The 17,266-nt window shown below is 44.5% G+C and overlaps 1 protein-coding gene across 3 annotated transcripts in view; it reads right to left on the minus strand.

Annotated features, from left to right (window-relative positions):
* The window catches only part of COLEC11 (collectin subfamily member 11), a 422,362-nt gene that overhangs the window by 54,798 nt on the left and 350,298 nt on the right, over positions 1-17,266 (minus strand). For all 3 annotated transcript variants that reach the window (XM_086926377.1, XM_086926375.1, XM_086926376.1), the window contains exon 6: positions 2,006-2,101. In XM_086926377.1, coding sequence (XP_086782503.1) covers positions 2,006-2,101 — 96 coding nt within the window. The remainder of the gene's footprint in view (positions 1-2,005; positions 2,102-17,266) is intronic.

Here is a 17,266-nt window from a genome sequence, read left to right on the forward strand (position 1 = left end):
TCGTTTTAGCTTTAGAAAGTTTTTTTGAGCAGTCTTGTAAATAATTTTAGACTCAGAGCCATAAGTTTGCCGCCATTTGCGTTCTAACTTTTTACAGCGGCTCTTTTCCTCACGCAGGGCAGGAGAGAACCAAGGAGCAGACGGTCGGGATCTGGCGGAAGTAATAGATTGTAAAGGGGCAATGGCGTCAATGGCAAGCAGCAGAGAGGAATTAAATTTAGCCACTCTTTCATCAAGATCATTAGACTGAGGGTCTGGTTGGTAAGAGAATAAAGGATCCAATGCAGCACAGGTGACTTTGTGCCATTTTCTCCCGTACTCCCTGCCAAGTGCTACAGGACTGGGTAATGAGGGGAGAATTAGATCAAAAGGGAGAAAGTAATGGTCAGACCAAGTAAGGGGAAGAGAGGAATGAACTTTGATGCCAGGGTGATTAGAAAATATTAAGTCGAGAGTATGGCCCGCTATGTGAGTCAGGCCCTGAACTAATTGGTTTAAGGTCAAACCCTGCAGAGTTTCTAATAGATGAGTAGCCTGAGAGCATTAAGAGTTTTAAACATCAAATCGCCAAGCACTATAAAGTGTGTATGTTTGAGGGAAAGATCCGCTATCAAGTGTAATAGTAACATTTAGGAGGAGGCTGAAGCGTTGGGGGGATTGTACACTAAGATACCAGCCAAAATCACTGCAGCCGAATCTAAGATGGTAAAGTACATGGCTTCAATAAGCCCAATGTTCGTGAGTTTCTTGATTGTCAATTTAAAATGTGATTTCAAGATGATAGCAAGACGTCCCCCAGTTTTTACACCCTCTCGATTAATACCCATCAGATGATAGCCCGGGGGAGTAGCTAGATGGGTTGAAATCAGCAGCAGCTCTTCCGCTAAGGCGGAGGAGAGCCGCCCCAATGTGGAAAAAGGACAAAAAGGAAAAATAAAATCATAATAACGCAAAGTTATCATTTTATTTTTCCACTGAGAGTGGTTTACAGGTCAGGCGGGGCTTGGCTGTCATCACAGCCAGCAGGGGAAGCGTGATTGGGGTACTTAAGCACGCGTGATGGTTTGGTCAGTCGTCTTGGGCCAGCCAAACAGTTATGCTCACTTTGCATGTTCCCCACCAGGCTGTAATGGTGAGGAACATGCAAAGCGCCGAACCAAGGTGCTGCTGTCATGGTGACAGCAACGTTGTGATTGGCTTAGGAGAGCCTGTGTGTGTTTCCTGCTGGAACAGAAGAGGCCGGAGGCGCGGTTGCAGCCAGGTAGGTCAATGTATTTTTTTCCTCCCTCTTGCCCCTCCTATTTTATTGATTTTCTATCCCTCACCATCCCCGCCGCACCATCATTTTCACTGGCAGCCGTCATTGGTTGAAATGCCAAACAAAAAGATTGTCTGTGGTTTAAACTGTCTGTAAACAATCCTCCCACCACCTTTTGTGTGTTCGGCACAAAGACGTATGCACACTGGTGCAGGAGTACCCACCGATAACAGAAATAGGGACACATGTATGCATCTCTAAAAACAGGTTTTGATAAACAAACTGACGATTTTGTTATTGGGAAACGGAGGCCCATCACCTATTCCACGAAAACAGAAGAAGGTAAAACTATGGAGGTTTATGCAAACAACATTGTTTCTGGTAAAATTATAGGGAGCTCTCTAGGGGATACTAAAGCAGAAACCAAAAGTATTATGCCGATTTTAACTGGAATGTACACATATAGGACGAACTATGGAGAAGCCATAGAAGTGTCGAATGAGTGACAACTGCGAATCGATTATTTGCCTGCACCCAAATGCCTTTTTGATGTATTAATTACCATTGTACATTTTAAAGGGATACTTTGCATTCACAGATGATTGGGGTTAAGTTTTGCATTTGTGTTGAACATTTTGAACAAATAGGAAAAAAAAGCAAATCCCTGAGCTCCCAAAATATTTTGGCTGATTAGACTTCTATAGAATAAATGGATATGAAAAAATTAAGATATACATGCATACATACCATTTTTTATAAATTTTAACTCAGTTGTTAGTTGTGACACATGGATATCCATTTCGCCAATGGCCTTCCTTATTTGTCCACACTCACATGGTATTCCTGAAAAGGCACGAGAATATATTCTTATGGTTAGTGTACTATAACTAGACTGATAGAAGATGTTGCATTAGGTCAGGAGCAGGCAGCCATTAAGTTCACAGAGTTAGTAGACCGTATCAAAAGGATCTTCCAGAGCAATTGGCACAAAAAGTGTAAATGGAAAATCTCCCTTTTATTTTCCTGAAATGTCAGTAATGTGCTTGTAAGCAGTGTTTATGGAATATGTAGAGTTATCTCACAGATGAAGTTCACCCAGATGTGGTGTATATTGCTTTTAATAAATAGGGCCTCATTTCTGAAAAGCGTTGCACTGCTGCAGGAAAACAGCGATGCAACACTTTTAGTGCGCCATCCTTGCGACACCATGGATGCGCCATGTTTACTGTACGGTGCTCCATGTCGCAAGCATTTACAGACACGTCTCTCAAAGATTTCACTACATCACTTTTACGTGGCATTCATGCGTTGGAACGCCCACCCTGCATACATCATACCTGATGCAGGTATAATTCAGCGAAGGGGTTTAAAAAGTGATGCATCTGCCTAGATGCAGCACTCTGTAAATATGGCACAGTGTAGTGCATTTATTATGCCACAGCAGCGTCACAAACGGTGGCGGATCCCCCATGGGGGCGTTTGGGCGCCGCCCCACTGCGTTCTCACCGTGCGAGAAGGCAGAAACAAATAGTAGAGAACTACCATTTGTTTCTGCCTTCTCGCATGGCTTGAAAGAGTGGGAGGGGTTACTCGAGGGCAGGGGGGAGTGGCTTTCCCCACTGCTGTTAATACTGTTTGTTTGGACAGCCTGAGAGGCTGTCCAAACAGACAGTATTAACTGTATTAATAACAGCGTGCAAGCCGCTAACCCCTGCCCTCGAGTAACCCCTCCCACTCTCCCTGTTCTCTGTATGCTGCAGCATACAGAGAAATGACGTGGTGTTGGGGCAGCCGGCCAAACCAATCACAGCGCTGTGCTGTGGTGGAGGGGAGGAAGGCTGCCTGGCTTCCTGCATGACGACAAATTCAAGAACAGGACGGCGGGAGTCGGGACGTCTGGAGTCGGAACTAACTTGAAGGCGGGAAGGTAAGGTAAGTTAAGTTTATAGACTTTGTTTTATTATTTTATTTAAAATGATCCCGCTTACCCCCCATCCCTCCCCTCCGCAGCGCGACAACACTATTTCCACCCCCCCACCCGCATTGCCGGCCGCGACTGGCGTGTTCGTGCCTGGCGTCCAGGTCTCTGCCTTTATAGAATGTTTGTTTAGTTTCATTGGCCACAACGCATTCAAGCTGAAATAACTCACAAAAACGCATTAGTCTCTTATTGTGCAAACCTACAGTTAAAACTGGAGCCGAATTTTAGTAAAATGCTGCCTTGGAGCACAGAGGGCAAACACTTTCGGGGGAGGAGAGGAGAGGCAAAGCAGGGATGTGTTTGTAATAACCGTACGAGACGGAGACAAGAGGGTAGAAAGTGCCTTGACTTTGAAGTGAGTCATAAAGTGTGTGCTTCTTTGTGGGCCGATGTCTTGCCTTCGAAGGCTCGTGCTCCCTGTAGCACTGAGATGATTGCGTGGCCCGTGGAGACATACATTATTTAACCGGATTTGAGTTTACAGCTTTTCTAGCGAGCGAACAATTTATTTACAAAATACAAGTTTTAAAGTATGTTTTCACAGATTAACTTGCATGATGCATCAGATCTGGATCTCCGACCAAATGCGAGTGCCCAGGCGTTACTGTCGGATAAATGCCACATTTTAGCCGCGGAAGCATTTACAATGGCACCTGTCATAGAGAAGAGAATAACTTTTATGATTTGCGGTGATCACGGATGTGCATTTCCAAGTCAAGTAAAAAAAAGCTATATTTCAAGGTTATTTTGAGTCTGTTTATTGTCTGTCCCACCAGGCATCAAGAGAAGGGTCATGTGAAGAAATGGGCGGTGCACCCTTGATGCGTTCATGCTTGCTGGCTGCGCTTGCTCGCCACAGTGCGCCGTCCACAACTTTTACGCCCCGCCACTTTCAAATGTCACCAGCCGCGACTGGTCACAAATAAGGCCCATAGGGCGTAAAACACCAGTGGAGAAAGCAACAGTCTATCTTATGCTGGCTCTTCATGTTGTTATTTGATCCAGCTCTGAAAGTGATTAAGATAATAAATAAGTGTGTGCTTTTACAGTACAAATCTCACTACTATGTGACATATCTACAACTAAAAGAACTTCTTCAACCGAAGGACCAATGGTCATATCAGCAAGGGCCGGCGATAATTATCGCTAAGCGTGCTTAGCGCAAGGATAATTGTCGCCGGCTAACGCTGAATTTTATCGGCGAGATAGCGTGCTATCAGCAATGCTTATCTCCAAAGCAATAAAATTCCAGCTACAAACTGCCAAATGTGCGATTATTGCTGGAAATCCAGCGATAATCGCACAACGTTTGGCGATAGCTTGATGATAGAGCACGGCAGACTTAGCCATTATATCCACCTTCTATTGGAATAATGGCTAAGTTAGACTGAAAGCAGGCGTAAGGAAAGCAGCGATAACCACAGTTAGTGCTACTTTTCTTATCACTACACAGGTTAGCGAGCAGCTTGCTGATCGGAGAAATGTCTTTTAGCGAAATTTCTCGCGTTATTTTGGGGAGGAACGCCCACTTTGCATCATTAGAGATGCAAAGCTGGGCGTTAAGGGAACGGGCGCTGTAGCATGGATTCACGCGATAGCGTGACCTTGCTAATAGTGCGATAAAATTATTGCCGCTTTACGCCCGAAAATGGACACTAAAGCGGAGATAATTTTAGCGCGGCGCCTTGTTAATATGCCCCCAAGAGATCAAACATTTAATAGAATGCCTGCGGAGGGTGAGTGAGAACGTGACCCGGTGCTATAATGAATAACATAGAGGTTATGTCGTTCGTTAAAGGGATATTGCAAAGCACCTTAGCATTTTCTCCTTGGTGACTTGCAATATACTAATAATGAACAGAAGAGTGTGCTATTGCCGTATATATATTTTTCATGGCAGTGAGATAATGGGCAGATAATTTGTGGAGCCCCTGTACCTCTGTGCTTTGCCCAGAAATCTGAAGAACATTGTGCATAGAATTTTGAACTGAACCCTGAGAGAGTACGATTTTTGGGCTGTTTTCAGATGTTCCTTGTTCCTATAAAATCAACCAGTCTCCCCAGGTGCTACTGTAACAAGTGTAGTTTAAGTTGACACTTTGTGCTGCCCGTAAATGAGTGTTGTGCATTACTCCTGTCCAGTGCTTTGAATAGGAAAAAATAAGCGTAGGTACTCATCAATTTAAGCAGTGAACGGGGGAGGGGCAATAGTGTGCGGGACTAGAGGCGGAGCTTGGAGGGAAGCATTTAATGGGAGCCACACTTTCTTGGAACACAGAAATATTTTTGCTATCAGTTTTTTCTCCCATGTGCAAAAGGATACATTTATTATTTTGGTAATTTCATACCAATGCAGATTATTGTATCTGAGTCTATTCACATATGAAACGTAAAAGTCATGCATTTTCTCATTGTACACAACAACAGCTATTGTAGGCCATTTGACTAAAAAACCTGAATAATAATAGGCCTATTCCTTTTGGGCTCCATTCTTTAGCGTACACCTTGCATGTATACATCCTTTTACTCTCTGTTGCCTCCTCCACTTTTCACACAGGAAACCTCAATACTGGAATCACAGAACCAACGCAAACAAAAGGGAACATTTTTAATCTGGTCTTCAACACAATGCAGACTAAACTACTGTATCAACCATCATTATACAGCAAGCACCACCTTTGGCTTATCAAAACCATCCACAGCTCCTTCAATGGGAGCACGAGGTAACTAACGTGAGCAGTGGAGCAAGTGAAGTGATCAAGATAAGTAGAGTGGTGACAGGTGAATGTCTATAAGAAGGAGGATACTGATGAAGTAACCCTTTCCGAGAATGAGGAGGAGAAAGGACGCAATATAGCACAATCGGCAATAGCAATTGAGATTACACGGGGGAAGTAACACTGGCAATCAACCAAAGTAAGGGTAATAAGGCCCCAGGCCCCGACGGGATCCCAATCGATCTATTTAAGACTACTATTCATCTTTGGGCTCCACTCTTAACGCGAGTTTTAGAGGCCTGCTGTTCGGAAGGATTTATAAAATCCTGGTCTGAATCAATATTCGTTCCCATTTATTAAAAAGGGGACCGGGAAAGCCCATCCATCTACAGGCCAATTTCACTTCTGGACTCACTAATGAAAGTGGCAGGAAGGGTGATATTGAATAAACTCCAGACCTGGGCTGAAGAAAACAGTATTTTGAGCCCGGTTCAATACGGGTTCAGGGAAGGGATGGGCACGGTGGACCAGGTCCTAAACTTTATATCACTCCAAGGGAAGTACACTCAAGCAAAAAAGGGACGGCTGTATGTAATATTTGCAGATTTTACGGCTGCATTCGATAGTGTTGAACATAATAAGTTGTGGAGTACCATGGAGGATATTCAGGTTGAGCCAGCTATTGTGCAATTCTTAAGACAGCTGTATTCAGGAGTCTCAGCCAAAGTGAGATATGGCCTTAAGGGTAAGTGCACTAAATCATTCCGCGTAGAGAAGGGAGTTAGGCAAGGCTGCGTCTTGGCCCCATTCCTCTTTTCCATATATACCAACTCTTTGGAGGAGGAATTAAGGGCCAATGTCACTGACTGCCCAAGACATAACAACAAGCAGGTCGTCTCCCTTCTCTATGCGGATGACGCAGTCTTAATGGCCAGAACTAAAATAAGTATCCAGCGAGCACTTACCACATACATTGAGTTTATGGCCAGTAGGGGCCTAAAGCTCAACGCTAAGAAAACATTTGTGATGTTGTGCGGGAAAGGTCAATGTAAAGCTGGGAACCTAACAGTGGGTGATGTAACCTTCAAATTCACTAAAACCTTCTCATATCTAGGCGTCCTCTTGGAGGGAGCAGGCTCTTGAGTCCCGGCAATTAGAAGTAGGACCTTTTTATTTGAAAGATCGATTATGGCACTAAAAAACTTTGCATATAAATTAGGTAAAAGACCTCCTGAGATATTAATAAAAATATATATATCAAAGTGTAGGAGCATTGCAATGTACGGGCGGGTATTTGGGGTTTTAACAATGTGGCATCCATCCAAGTTGTTGAGAATTCTTTTTTAAGATATATTCTTGCAGTCCCACAGAGTACGTCTGTTTTTAACTGTCACGCAGAACTGGGCATCGAGTACATTACAGATCTTGTCAAGCTGCAGCCAGTTCCATTATGGCACAGAGTCTGGTCCACACCATCATTGGGACTAAATAGAGAAATCATTAGGGATGTAATGAATTTGGACCAGACGAGAAACATCCCATGGCTAAATTACATCAGAAATCTTTTTAATGACCTTAATAGTCTGGAGTATTATGATAATCCCAAGATAGTTTGCGCCATATCAAGGAAGGCATTGAAAGAATTATGTATGAGTCACTTTGAGCAGATAAGATTAATCGGGGAGATTAACAAAAAATCTGTTATCCAGCACCAGATGACCTTGAACTGTTACAGGATTCAACCCTGTCTATGTTACTGTATAAAAGGTTTTGACAGGTACATTTTAACAAGGTTTAGATTTGAATCATTCCATCGTCTGGTGACATTCCCAAATAAGAATGATTGGCCGAGGGAACTGGCACTCTGCCCTTGTGACAACGTCTCCCAGCAAACAACAATTCACACGGTATTAGTCTGCAAATATCACACTCAAGAATGCGCAAAGTGGAGTAAGCAATATCTGAAGCAGGTCACTTGGCGGCAATATCGCCCAGCTTATTTATTTTTACAACAATTGAATGATGAATATTGCACCGTGATTATGACGGGTCTTTTAAAGAGTATATTGAAGAGAAGGAATGTGATAGCTTGGTGAATATACTTTGGAAATTGATAAGTCCCATATTTTGCAAATTGTCTATGATGGTATATTCTTTTAAATTGTAGATGTATAACGTTTTGTTTCAAGTATGGACTGAAAAATTATGAAGGAAATTATGTATGAATTTGACTATTTCTCTTTTAACTGTTGCTTTTATGATTTTATATTTTTATAAAAATCGAATAAAGCATATCTTTGACTTTGACATGTGATGAAGGACTTATATAAATGGCTGAAATAAACGCAATAGGATGAGTTGAGATGGCATTTGTCAAAGTAAAGTGAATGAAATAAACAATGAGATGCTCAAGGGTAAGCAAGGCAAGAACAGGGCAAATTTGCCTTGAACTGGCTAGATCAGGTGAGAATTAAGTGAGGAGAGAAAGGATGGGTAAGTTAAGGCAGGTTGAGTAAATCAAACTTGGTGGGTCAATGCAGAGTGGAAGAGGAAGGCACATATTACATGATGTAAGCAAGGGTTGACAAGGAAAATGTAGGGTGGGTGAGTCAAGCACAGGTGAGCACATGGTGGGCTAGATGATGACCAGTTAAGTAAAGCAACTGATCTGAGTCTGTGGGAGAGACAAGCACAGCTTCCACAAGACAAACAGAAGATGTGCAAGGCATGAACAGGCAGGATAAATCCAACACATTGTAGGTACATTGGACACCTAAAGATCAGGAGCCCATAGGAATTTTGAATAGAATAGATTTTGTAGGGTTGACCAGGCTTCCTGTGCATTGGAGAGATGCACGGGCGATGTTAACACAATTGTCTAGCATTTCTGTGTCCCCTAAACATCCCTCAAGATATTAAATGTGGAGACATTGGAAAAAAACATTATGGTTTCAGAAAAGAGCTATAAATGAAAGATGAGTGCACAAAAAAACAGAAGGTTCTCCCTCTGATTCTCTTCTTTCTAAAACAATGGAACATCAACAAAAGACTATATGTCCGGTCTGAACTATATGCGTGGTCTGAACATTATGTACGGTTTGACTTCCTCAATCAGCAATAGAGACACTGACTCTAACACTGCCCCAGAATGCAAAGAATGTGTTGCTTTTCACAAAATGTGAATAAAGCTTTGCTTCACTGCAATATGAAACGCGGGCAAACTCACTTCTGTGTCTCGATACATCTCAGTAACAAAACACACAAACAAAAAAATAAAGGGGACATCTAGTGAATACTGTCACACTAGATCTCAAAACCCCTCTTGACAGTTTTAAACATTCTATAATAGTTTTTTTTTAGAGGGCTGCTGCCCTAGGCTAAGAGAAGTGTGTTTTTTCTTAGACTGGAGAGTCCCTTTAAGTTGTATGAGGTCATCAGATTTTCAAAACTTGGACAACACCACGGTTAATGCATATTCACAACAAGATAACCTATAGTGTGAGGTATTCAGTTAAGACAAACTGTTTTTTTTAAAAATGGTTTTAGGAAGTGCCTGATCAAGAATCCAGAATTTGAGGTTACATCTGGACATGATCACTCCAGTCATAAAGATCAAAGTCAGTATAAATATTGAGAGTTTGCGTTATTTTGAAGACTATTTTCTTGGCCATCTTTTTCTGTGTCTCAAAATCCATGAGATTTTTTTCAACACCTCTTTTTCAGTGCCCAGGAAACCTGTTTATTATCCACTGTCTGTTCACAACTAGACATCCATATGTGGCCACCTACCAACCTCTTGCTTTCTCACCTGCATTATTCACTGACTGCCTCCTCTCCTATGCATGGGGCATCTTTATCTTGTGTTCTGCGGCCCTCTGCCGCTCACCCTGTGTCTGGCAAACCCAGTAGTATGGACTAATGCTGCCTCTGGTTCACACATATATGGCTGGACTCCAATAGGCGGTTGTGAGCTTGCCTTCCCAGACTAAACACATTTATGCACAAATACTCAGCCATGACATAAAAAACTCCCACCCATTCACAACGACTCAATGCAATTTGATTCAGATAATTAGCTTGCACATTTAACTCAAGTTAATAACCAGAAAACCTGGACTCGAGCTGGCTCTTCTGGACTTATGGTGAACACCCCTTGTCCACAATAAGCTCACAAAAGTCAGAAAACGTAATATCATGCACACCGTGAAAGGCACGCAAACACGAAGGAATGTTGCAGATTACAAAACTGATGATGGAGTTCCTTTTGTAATGGACAACTTAACTAAAGACATTTAACCCTGATTTTACAGGCAGAGGAATTTAATTAATTGTTGTTAGGTGGATATCAGAACATAAAATGATTGTAGAGTACTCGCTGCACCAAGGGGACTTTTTGGTATTTTCTAATCTTATGTTAACTAAAAGAATTAACCCCACAACTGTGGAATCAGTTCCTTCTTTGAGAACTAAGTAGTGGATTCCCAGGTTTCTTCCTTTAGCGCACTCTGCCCCATGAAAAGTCAATGGAATAAGTGGAGCGCGCATTTCACTTAACTAGATTTATACTGCAAATCGGATGACTACGTGAAACTTGCCAAAACGACAAAGATAGGCAAGGATGGGTAGAGACAGTAGTGTGCATGCTGATGGACTATCTGCCTGCCCTACAGTCAACTGCCCAGCTGAATGATGACCAGTCAATGTATGATAGCGGGTGATACACTGCCCAGCCATACCCCACCAGCTGCCTCGGCTGCCTGCAGGCTGGTGCTGAGAGGAGCAGTCTCATCTCAAGTGTAAAGCTGTAAGTAAATTAGGTTTCATTTTCCCCAACACATGGTAGTGGGTAGGCCCTGTGTCACACACACCTACAATGTTATTGACTGAGCAGGGTCTGATTGGACCCTGGACTTTCATTCACAGACGGCCGCAGGGCATCCAAAACCCCAAACAGCTGTTAAGTGATGCAAATAAGCCATTATGAGATTGCTCAGCAGCGGCTCCATTCAAGGGTGTACACTGGCCCCTCCCTTCATTCTAACAGCCTTCTCTTTTTCAGCAGCAGTTGAGCAGAGCACTTACTGCGCAGCTGCACAGTTCCCAATGCCAATGATCCTGCCCTGTCTGATTTCCCCCTAGGAGTACCGGTATTCTCTTTGGCCAAGGAAACGTTCCGGTACTCAAAGAGAGAAAGTTAAAGTGGTGATACTCCTTACCAGTGAGCAACGGCCTATTTAAAACACTGCTCCTGTCACGCCTTAAGTAGCGCTTTGACAAATTGCACTCAGTGGATAAGTTGCCATCTTTTTCTTCCAGGAAAGTATGCCAGCTTTCGAGCCTTATGAAGCTGCAGAAAACACAAAATCACTGTGGGCTGAAGCCAATAACACTGTTTAAAACATTCTACTGCACATGTCCACATTTGTACGTAAACTAATAGTGGCAGCTCCTCAGCTAAGGCAGAAGAACGTCGCCCCACTGCTCTTAGAGCAGTGAAAAAGAGAAAAATAAAATTATATTAACAGGGTTAATGTCATTTTATTTTTAGTTACGCAGGCTATGTTAGTGGCTCGGGAGGAGGAGTGGTTTGTGCACACCAGTAGCGGCTCCTGGAGGGAGTTCTGCGGGTGGTGGGGAGGGGAGGAGCAGGTGGGGGTAGTAAACTACGGCATGTGGTCGAACGGAGGTAAGTAAATAAAAAAAACAAATTTTGTTGCGTGTGCTGCATCTGATTTGGCAATACAGCGAACGCAATGAAATTTGTTTTATTTATTTATTTGTTTACTTGCCTATGTTCGGCCTTATGCCATAGTTTACTTACCCCCACACTTCTCCTCCCCCGCCCCGCCAAACCACCCGCAGCACTCCCTTCAGGAGCCGCTACTGGTGCACACTTAAGTGCTCATGACTGCTTGGCCAGTCGTATAGGCCTAGCCAAACAGTGATGCGCACTTTGCATAGTCCCCACCAGGCTGTGCATTAATATGCACAGGCTCCCTGTTTCCATCTGAGCGCTGATCTATGGCGTTCAAACCAATCGCAACACTGTATTGCAGCATTGTGATTGGCTATGGGGAGCCTATGTTTCCGGGTGCTTACTGCAGCTTCTTCGGACTGGAGTCAGGAATAGAGTCAAGACTGATTTGCATATGGCTGGGTCTAAATTGGGGTGGCACGGTGAGCAAAAGAACAATGGATTTAACCCAGATCTCTTGACTGGGGGTGAATGTATGATTTATTCAGCATTCCGTCCATCATGTGTTTGCGTAGCACTTTTCACCCTAAGTGGGATGGGTATGACAAGACGCAGGTCTCTTGCTCACAGTGCCACTATTCATCAACAAACAATAAAAGCAGTTCGGATATTTCACAAGTACAAAATTTCTTTAGGCAATGTAAAAGACAGGAGCAACGGGCAGCATAAACATTTTTTAAAAGATGTATATAAAATATATAAATAATTTCAGTGCAATAAAAGATTAAAAATGCCTGTAGGCATTAGCAGCATAGTTATCCCTCCATACTTTTCCTGAAGGTAATTGCTAATTTCAGGAAGTTACAAACAAATAAAGTGCAATCGCTTTTCAGTAGTTGAAGTTAATAAAGTGCAGGTTTTATCTGTGCAAAATTCAGTTTTTTAAGGCAGGGCTTTAAGTATAGCCTCCGGGGTATTAGGTAATAAGGACAAATGAATAAAAAGTGTGCCAAGTCTTGCGGAGACTTCCCGTCGCAGCCGCAAGCTGGCAACACCTCACCCCGATGAGCCCCACTTGGTACCGCCAGGAGGAGATGGAACAGGTCAAAACGGAAACTTGTTAGCAAATAACGTTCATAGCCCGTCATGGGCCATGATAAATATGGTTCCATTTGTAGACAGGTTTTGAGTAGGACATGTTTCCTGATGCTGTCCTTCTGCAACTCAACCTCCTCCCTGGCGGTATACCTAGTTGTCATCATGGCATTTTTTACAAAAATGACATCGGATTTGGTGATAAGATTTGGGGTTAAAAACAAATCAGGCCGACCAATTGCAATCAGGCAGTCATTAACATACTTTAGCCACGGGACCTTAAACCTTCCATCCAATGTTAAAGCTTCTTTTAATATTTCATGAGTGAGGGGTATATCATTGTTAAGCCAGCAGTTCAGCCAACACAATACGGGGTTCACTGCTATTCTGTCACGTAAGTAGGGTATACCCAACTCCTCATGTACCGAAAAATTTCCAGTTCCCCTTGACAGCCTCAGTATTTTCTTCAAGAAGTTATTTTCTGTGACCTCCAGGTCCCTCATCTTGCTATAACCCCATAGCTCGCTTCCATAGCAGGCGACGGCAACACTTTTTGCCTGATATAGTTTGAGTAAAGCGGCCACCGGGCTATTGCCAATTTTTTTCGCAAAGCCAAGTATGGCTGCATTAACACGTGTTACCTCACCCTTCTTTTTACAAACGGCGGGCCCCAGGATAGTTTATGATCAAGAAGGACCCCAAGGTATGAAAAAGTATTAGTGGTAGGAATTTTTTCCCCATTTATACAAAAGAAATTGGATTTTCGAGAACCCTGGCCTGTTTTCAGAACATAGGACTTAGAATTATTAACACTTAGGCCACGGGACTCCATGAAGTCAAAGAAAGAATTTAAAAGTTTCTGGAGACCATTTGCTGTCCTAGAAATAAAACAGTGCCACTAGATTAAAGCTAGCCTGGCTGATGAAGGGTAATACCCAAGAAACTGGTCCCAGGATGCTTGTTTCCGGTCCAAGGTGGACCTGGCTTGGCAGTTCGGTCTGGACTGTTCAAATGAGGCACAGGGTCAAGACTGATTTGCATATAGCTGGGTCTAAACTGGGGTGGCATGGTGAGAACAAGTACAATGGATTTAACCCAGATCTCTTGACTGGGGGTGAATGTATGATTTATTCAGCATTCCATCCATCAGTCCATCATTTGTTTGCGTAGCACTTTTCACCCTAAGTGGGATGGGTATGCCCAGACGTGGGTTCTTGCTCACTGTGCCAATGGATTCAAGCTAGCCTGGCTGATGAATGGTAATATCCAGAAACTGGTCCCAGGATGCTTGTTTCCGGTCAAGGGAGGCTGGCTTGGCAGTTTGGTCTGGACTGTTCCCATGAGGCACAGGGTCAAGACTGATTTGCAAAGGCTAACACTATGGCCGGGTAACTGCGCTCACTGCGAGCTCAGCCGGCCCTGATCGAATCTTGATCCTAATCCTGATCCTCGGTGCCGTTTAAATATCACTACACTTACAAGAAAGCGGCTGGATGTTGTGGTGAGCTGCTTTATCCGTTGAATCACAGCTCTCGGCTGAGTTCTCGGCTGCCAACAATGTCGGGACAAGAACCAAGATGGCGCCTCACCCGCAGTAACTACTGTGTTTCTTCCGGGCAGTGGGAAGCCCCACTGGTGACGAGCAGCTGAGTGAGTGCAGGGGCCGCTGTGAGTGAGATCATAGGTCCGCTGCCGCCCGGAGCGCCGCGGGTATACGTTGCGAGTCACAGCACCTGAGGAGAGGCCGGCCGTTGCCGTGCTGTCTGCGGCGTGGGCAGCCCGGGTTGACGCATCGCTGGGGCCATGAGTTGAGCCTGCCTAAATTAGCTGAGATCGGGTGTGAGAGCGAGCGCTGCTGGTGGGGACGAGATGCATATGCACACGGTCCTGGAAGGTGCCGCCCCCTCACCCCTCTGGACTTGAAGCAGGAGCAGACATGCTCCTCCTGGGGTCGCAGCCAGCTGAGGGGGCAGCGCCTTGGCGCATTGGGGAGCAGTTCCCGGCAGAGAGTGAGGACCCCCTCCCCTTGCAGGCCCATATTGCAGTGGAGTGTCCTTGTGACCTGCTTGGTGTGTGAAGGCTGTGAGAGTAGTGAGTCGGCGTGCCGACACTTGCACGTTGCGCAGATGACTGCCCTCTTGAGGCTGCGATCTTCCGTAACCCCTCCCCCTGCTCTTCAGAAGGTGTACCCGCAGTGAGGGGAGCAGCGGCTGGAGGAATCAGGGGGAGTTGAGAGCCCTGATACACTTCCCGGTCGTCTTCTCTTCTGTGGCCACCACCAGCCTTAGCGATTCGGCAAGGCGGGGCTCATCAGTGGACCCCCATATTTATCTGCGGCTGTGCAGGGTTGGAGACCCCCTTGCGGCCACATAGACAGCCATGGAGAACCGGGAGACACACCGAGGCGGCTGCCACACGTGCACTGGTTGGGTGCCGGGTGCTGGATGAGTGCAACGCTTCTCTTCTCTGCATTGAACCTTCAGCCCACCACGCCTGTAAAGAGGTGCTTGAGGAGGAGGTGAGAGAGCCTGGGCTGTGCTTTCCTTGACAGCCTGCTGAGTCAGTGGGAACGGGATTGATCCTCTCTTTTTCCCTGGGGTTGGCTGTCGCTGACTGCGGTGCACCAAGGGCGTCGTCACAAGTTTGAGCCCAAACACCACCGCGGACCTAGAAGCCACAAAGGATGAATGGAGACACTGGTGACGTCCCAATACATCGAGGGAAAATGATGAAAGACAAAGAACCGAAAACGTCGAGGCAGGGAAAGCTTGATTGCTGCGCCAAGGTGCTCCCTGCACCGGAGGGGGTAGAGCGAGGTCCTGCACTTCCCCCCCGTATACTGCAGTCATACTCCAGGCAGTCCATACATCCAGAGAGATCCTGGAGGGAAAGATGGCAGAGGTCCATCAGAAGTTACACTACTACACCATGGTCTGAGGAAAGTCTCTGAGAGGGTCACTGAGGTGGAGCACTGTGTCTTGGAGCTTGAAGACACCATGTATACCACACGGAAAGACGTGTCAGGACTTTTGGCTTCAATGAAAGAAGTGGCATGGAGGGTCGATGATGCCGAAAACAGGGCCCGCAGAAACAAACTGCGCTTTATTGGTTTTCCAGAGAATTCAGAGATGACAGATCCGGGCCAATCCTGACCTTTTTAAGGGACCCTTTGCCAACTACCCAGTTTTTGACCTGCTTCATTATAGAGAGGGCACACCGGATGCCTAATGTCCGGCCACCACCAGGGGCTCCCCCTCGACCCTTGATTGCTCGCTTTTTGAACTTTCAAGATAGAGATCTGATCCTACGAGAGCTGAGGAAGAAAGGTGAAGTTCGTTTTGAAAAAACCTGAGTGATGGGGTTCACTGGACTATTCCAGTGATGTACAAAAACAACTGCGCACCATTGACACTGTTAAGGCGAAGCTTCGTACGCTTGGGATACAGTACATGCTGTTGTTCCCAGCCAAACTCAAAGTCAATTCAATTCAATTAAAAGATTCTTTATTCGATGATTTAAAATCACCATAAAATCACATACATATATACATGAGTAAAAAAGCATTAAATCATTTTCAGAATCTCATTTATAGTAATTAATGTTACCATCATACAAAAAAAGGAAAAGGGAACATGACACGTTAAAAAGATTAATAACAGTTTTTAAACATCATTCTTCTCCCCTGGTTACCCTTAAACGGACCGCCACTTTAATAAAGTTCATTATACAGCACAATGTTAGAGGGTCAGATGCTTTTTGTAGATAGATTAGTGCCTCTTTAGCATGTACCAGGTTGGCGTGTTTTAAAATTTCCACTAGGAATCTGCGCCTAGGCATATTAAAAAAAGGGCAGAGTAATACAAAGTGAAGGGAATCCTGCGGAGACCTATTGTCGCAGCCGCAGGATCCCTTCTGCTCAATTGTTGTTGAGAACCCTGCTGGTGATGCCAGTAAATATAGAAGTAAATTAAGTCTAAAGCGGCACATCAAGAATCGATCCTGGGCATTATGCTTGAGATACAAATATGGCTCCATTCCCTCCACGCTCTTGACCAGGTTATGAGCCCTCGCTGTCCTTTTAAGCCCTTCAGCCTCAGCTCTCTGTTGAGTTTTCTGCTCTAAAAAGGCTTTCTTTTCTAACAACTTGTGGTGAGCTTCAATTGTTACAGGGTTAGTAAAGAGGTTCCCATAGCCTTGTTCCTCTAAGGTACTTTTCACATACTTGAGCCATGGTATTCTCATACATTTGTCCCTTTCTAGACCATCATTTAAAATTTCTCTAGTTAGAGACGCATCAGGGTTGGCCCAAATTTTTAACCAGGCCACAATTGGCCTTAGTTTTACCAGATCTTCTAGGTAGGGCCTCCTTAGTTCCCTATGTGCTATAAAACTCGCAGTACTTGGGGGTACCCTCAGGACGGTTCTTAGGTATTTATTTTCCTCCCGTTGGATTTTTACGATGTTAGCAAAGCCCCATACCTCTGCAACCTAAATCACTTTGGAGCAGCATATGGAGCTAT

The sequence above is a fragment of the Lissotriton vulgaris genome, chromosome 6 (assembly GCF_964263255.1).
Source record: "Lissotriton vulgaris chromosome 6, aLisVul1.2, whole genome shotgun sequence".
In the NCBI taxonomy this organism is placed as follows: Eukaryota; Metazoa; Chordata; class Amphibia; order Caudata; family Salamandridae; genus Lissotriton; species Lissotriton vulgaris.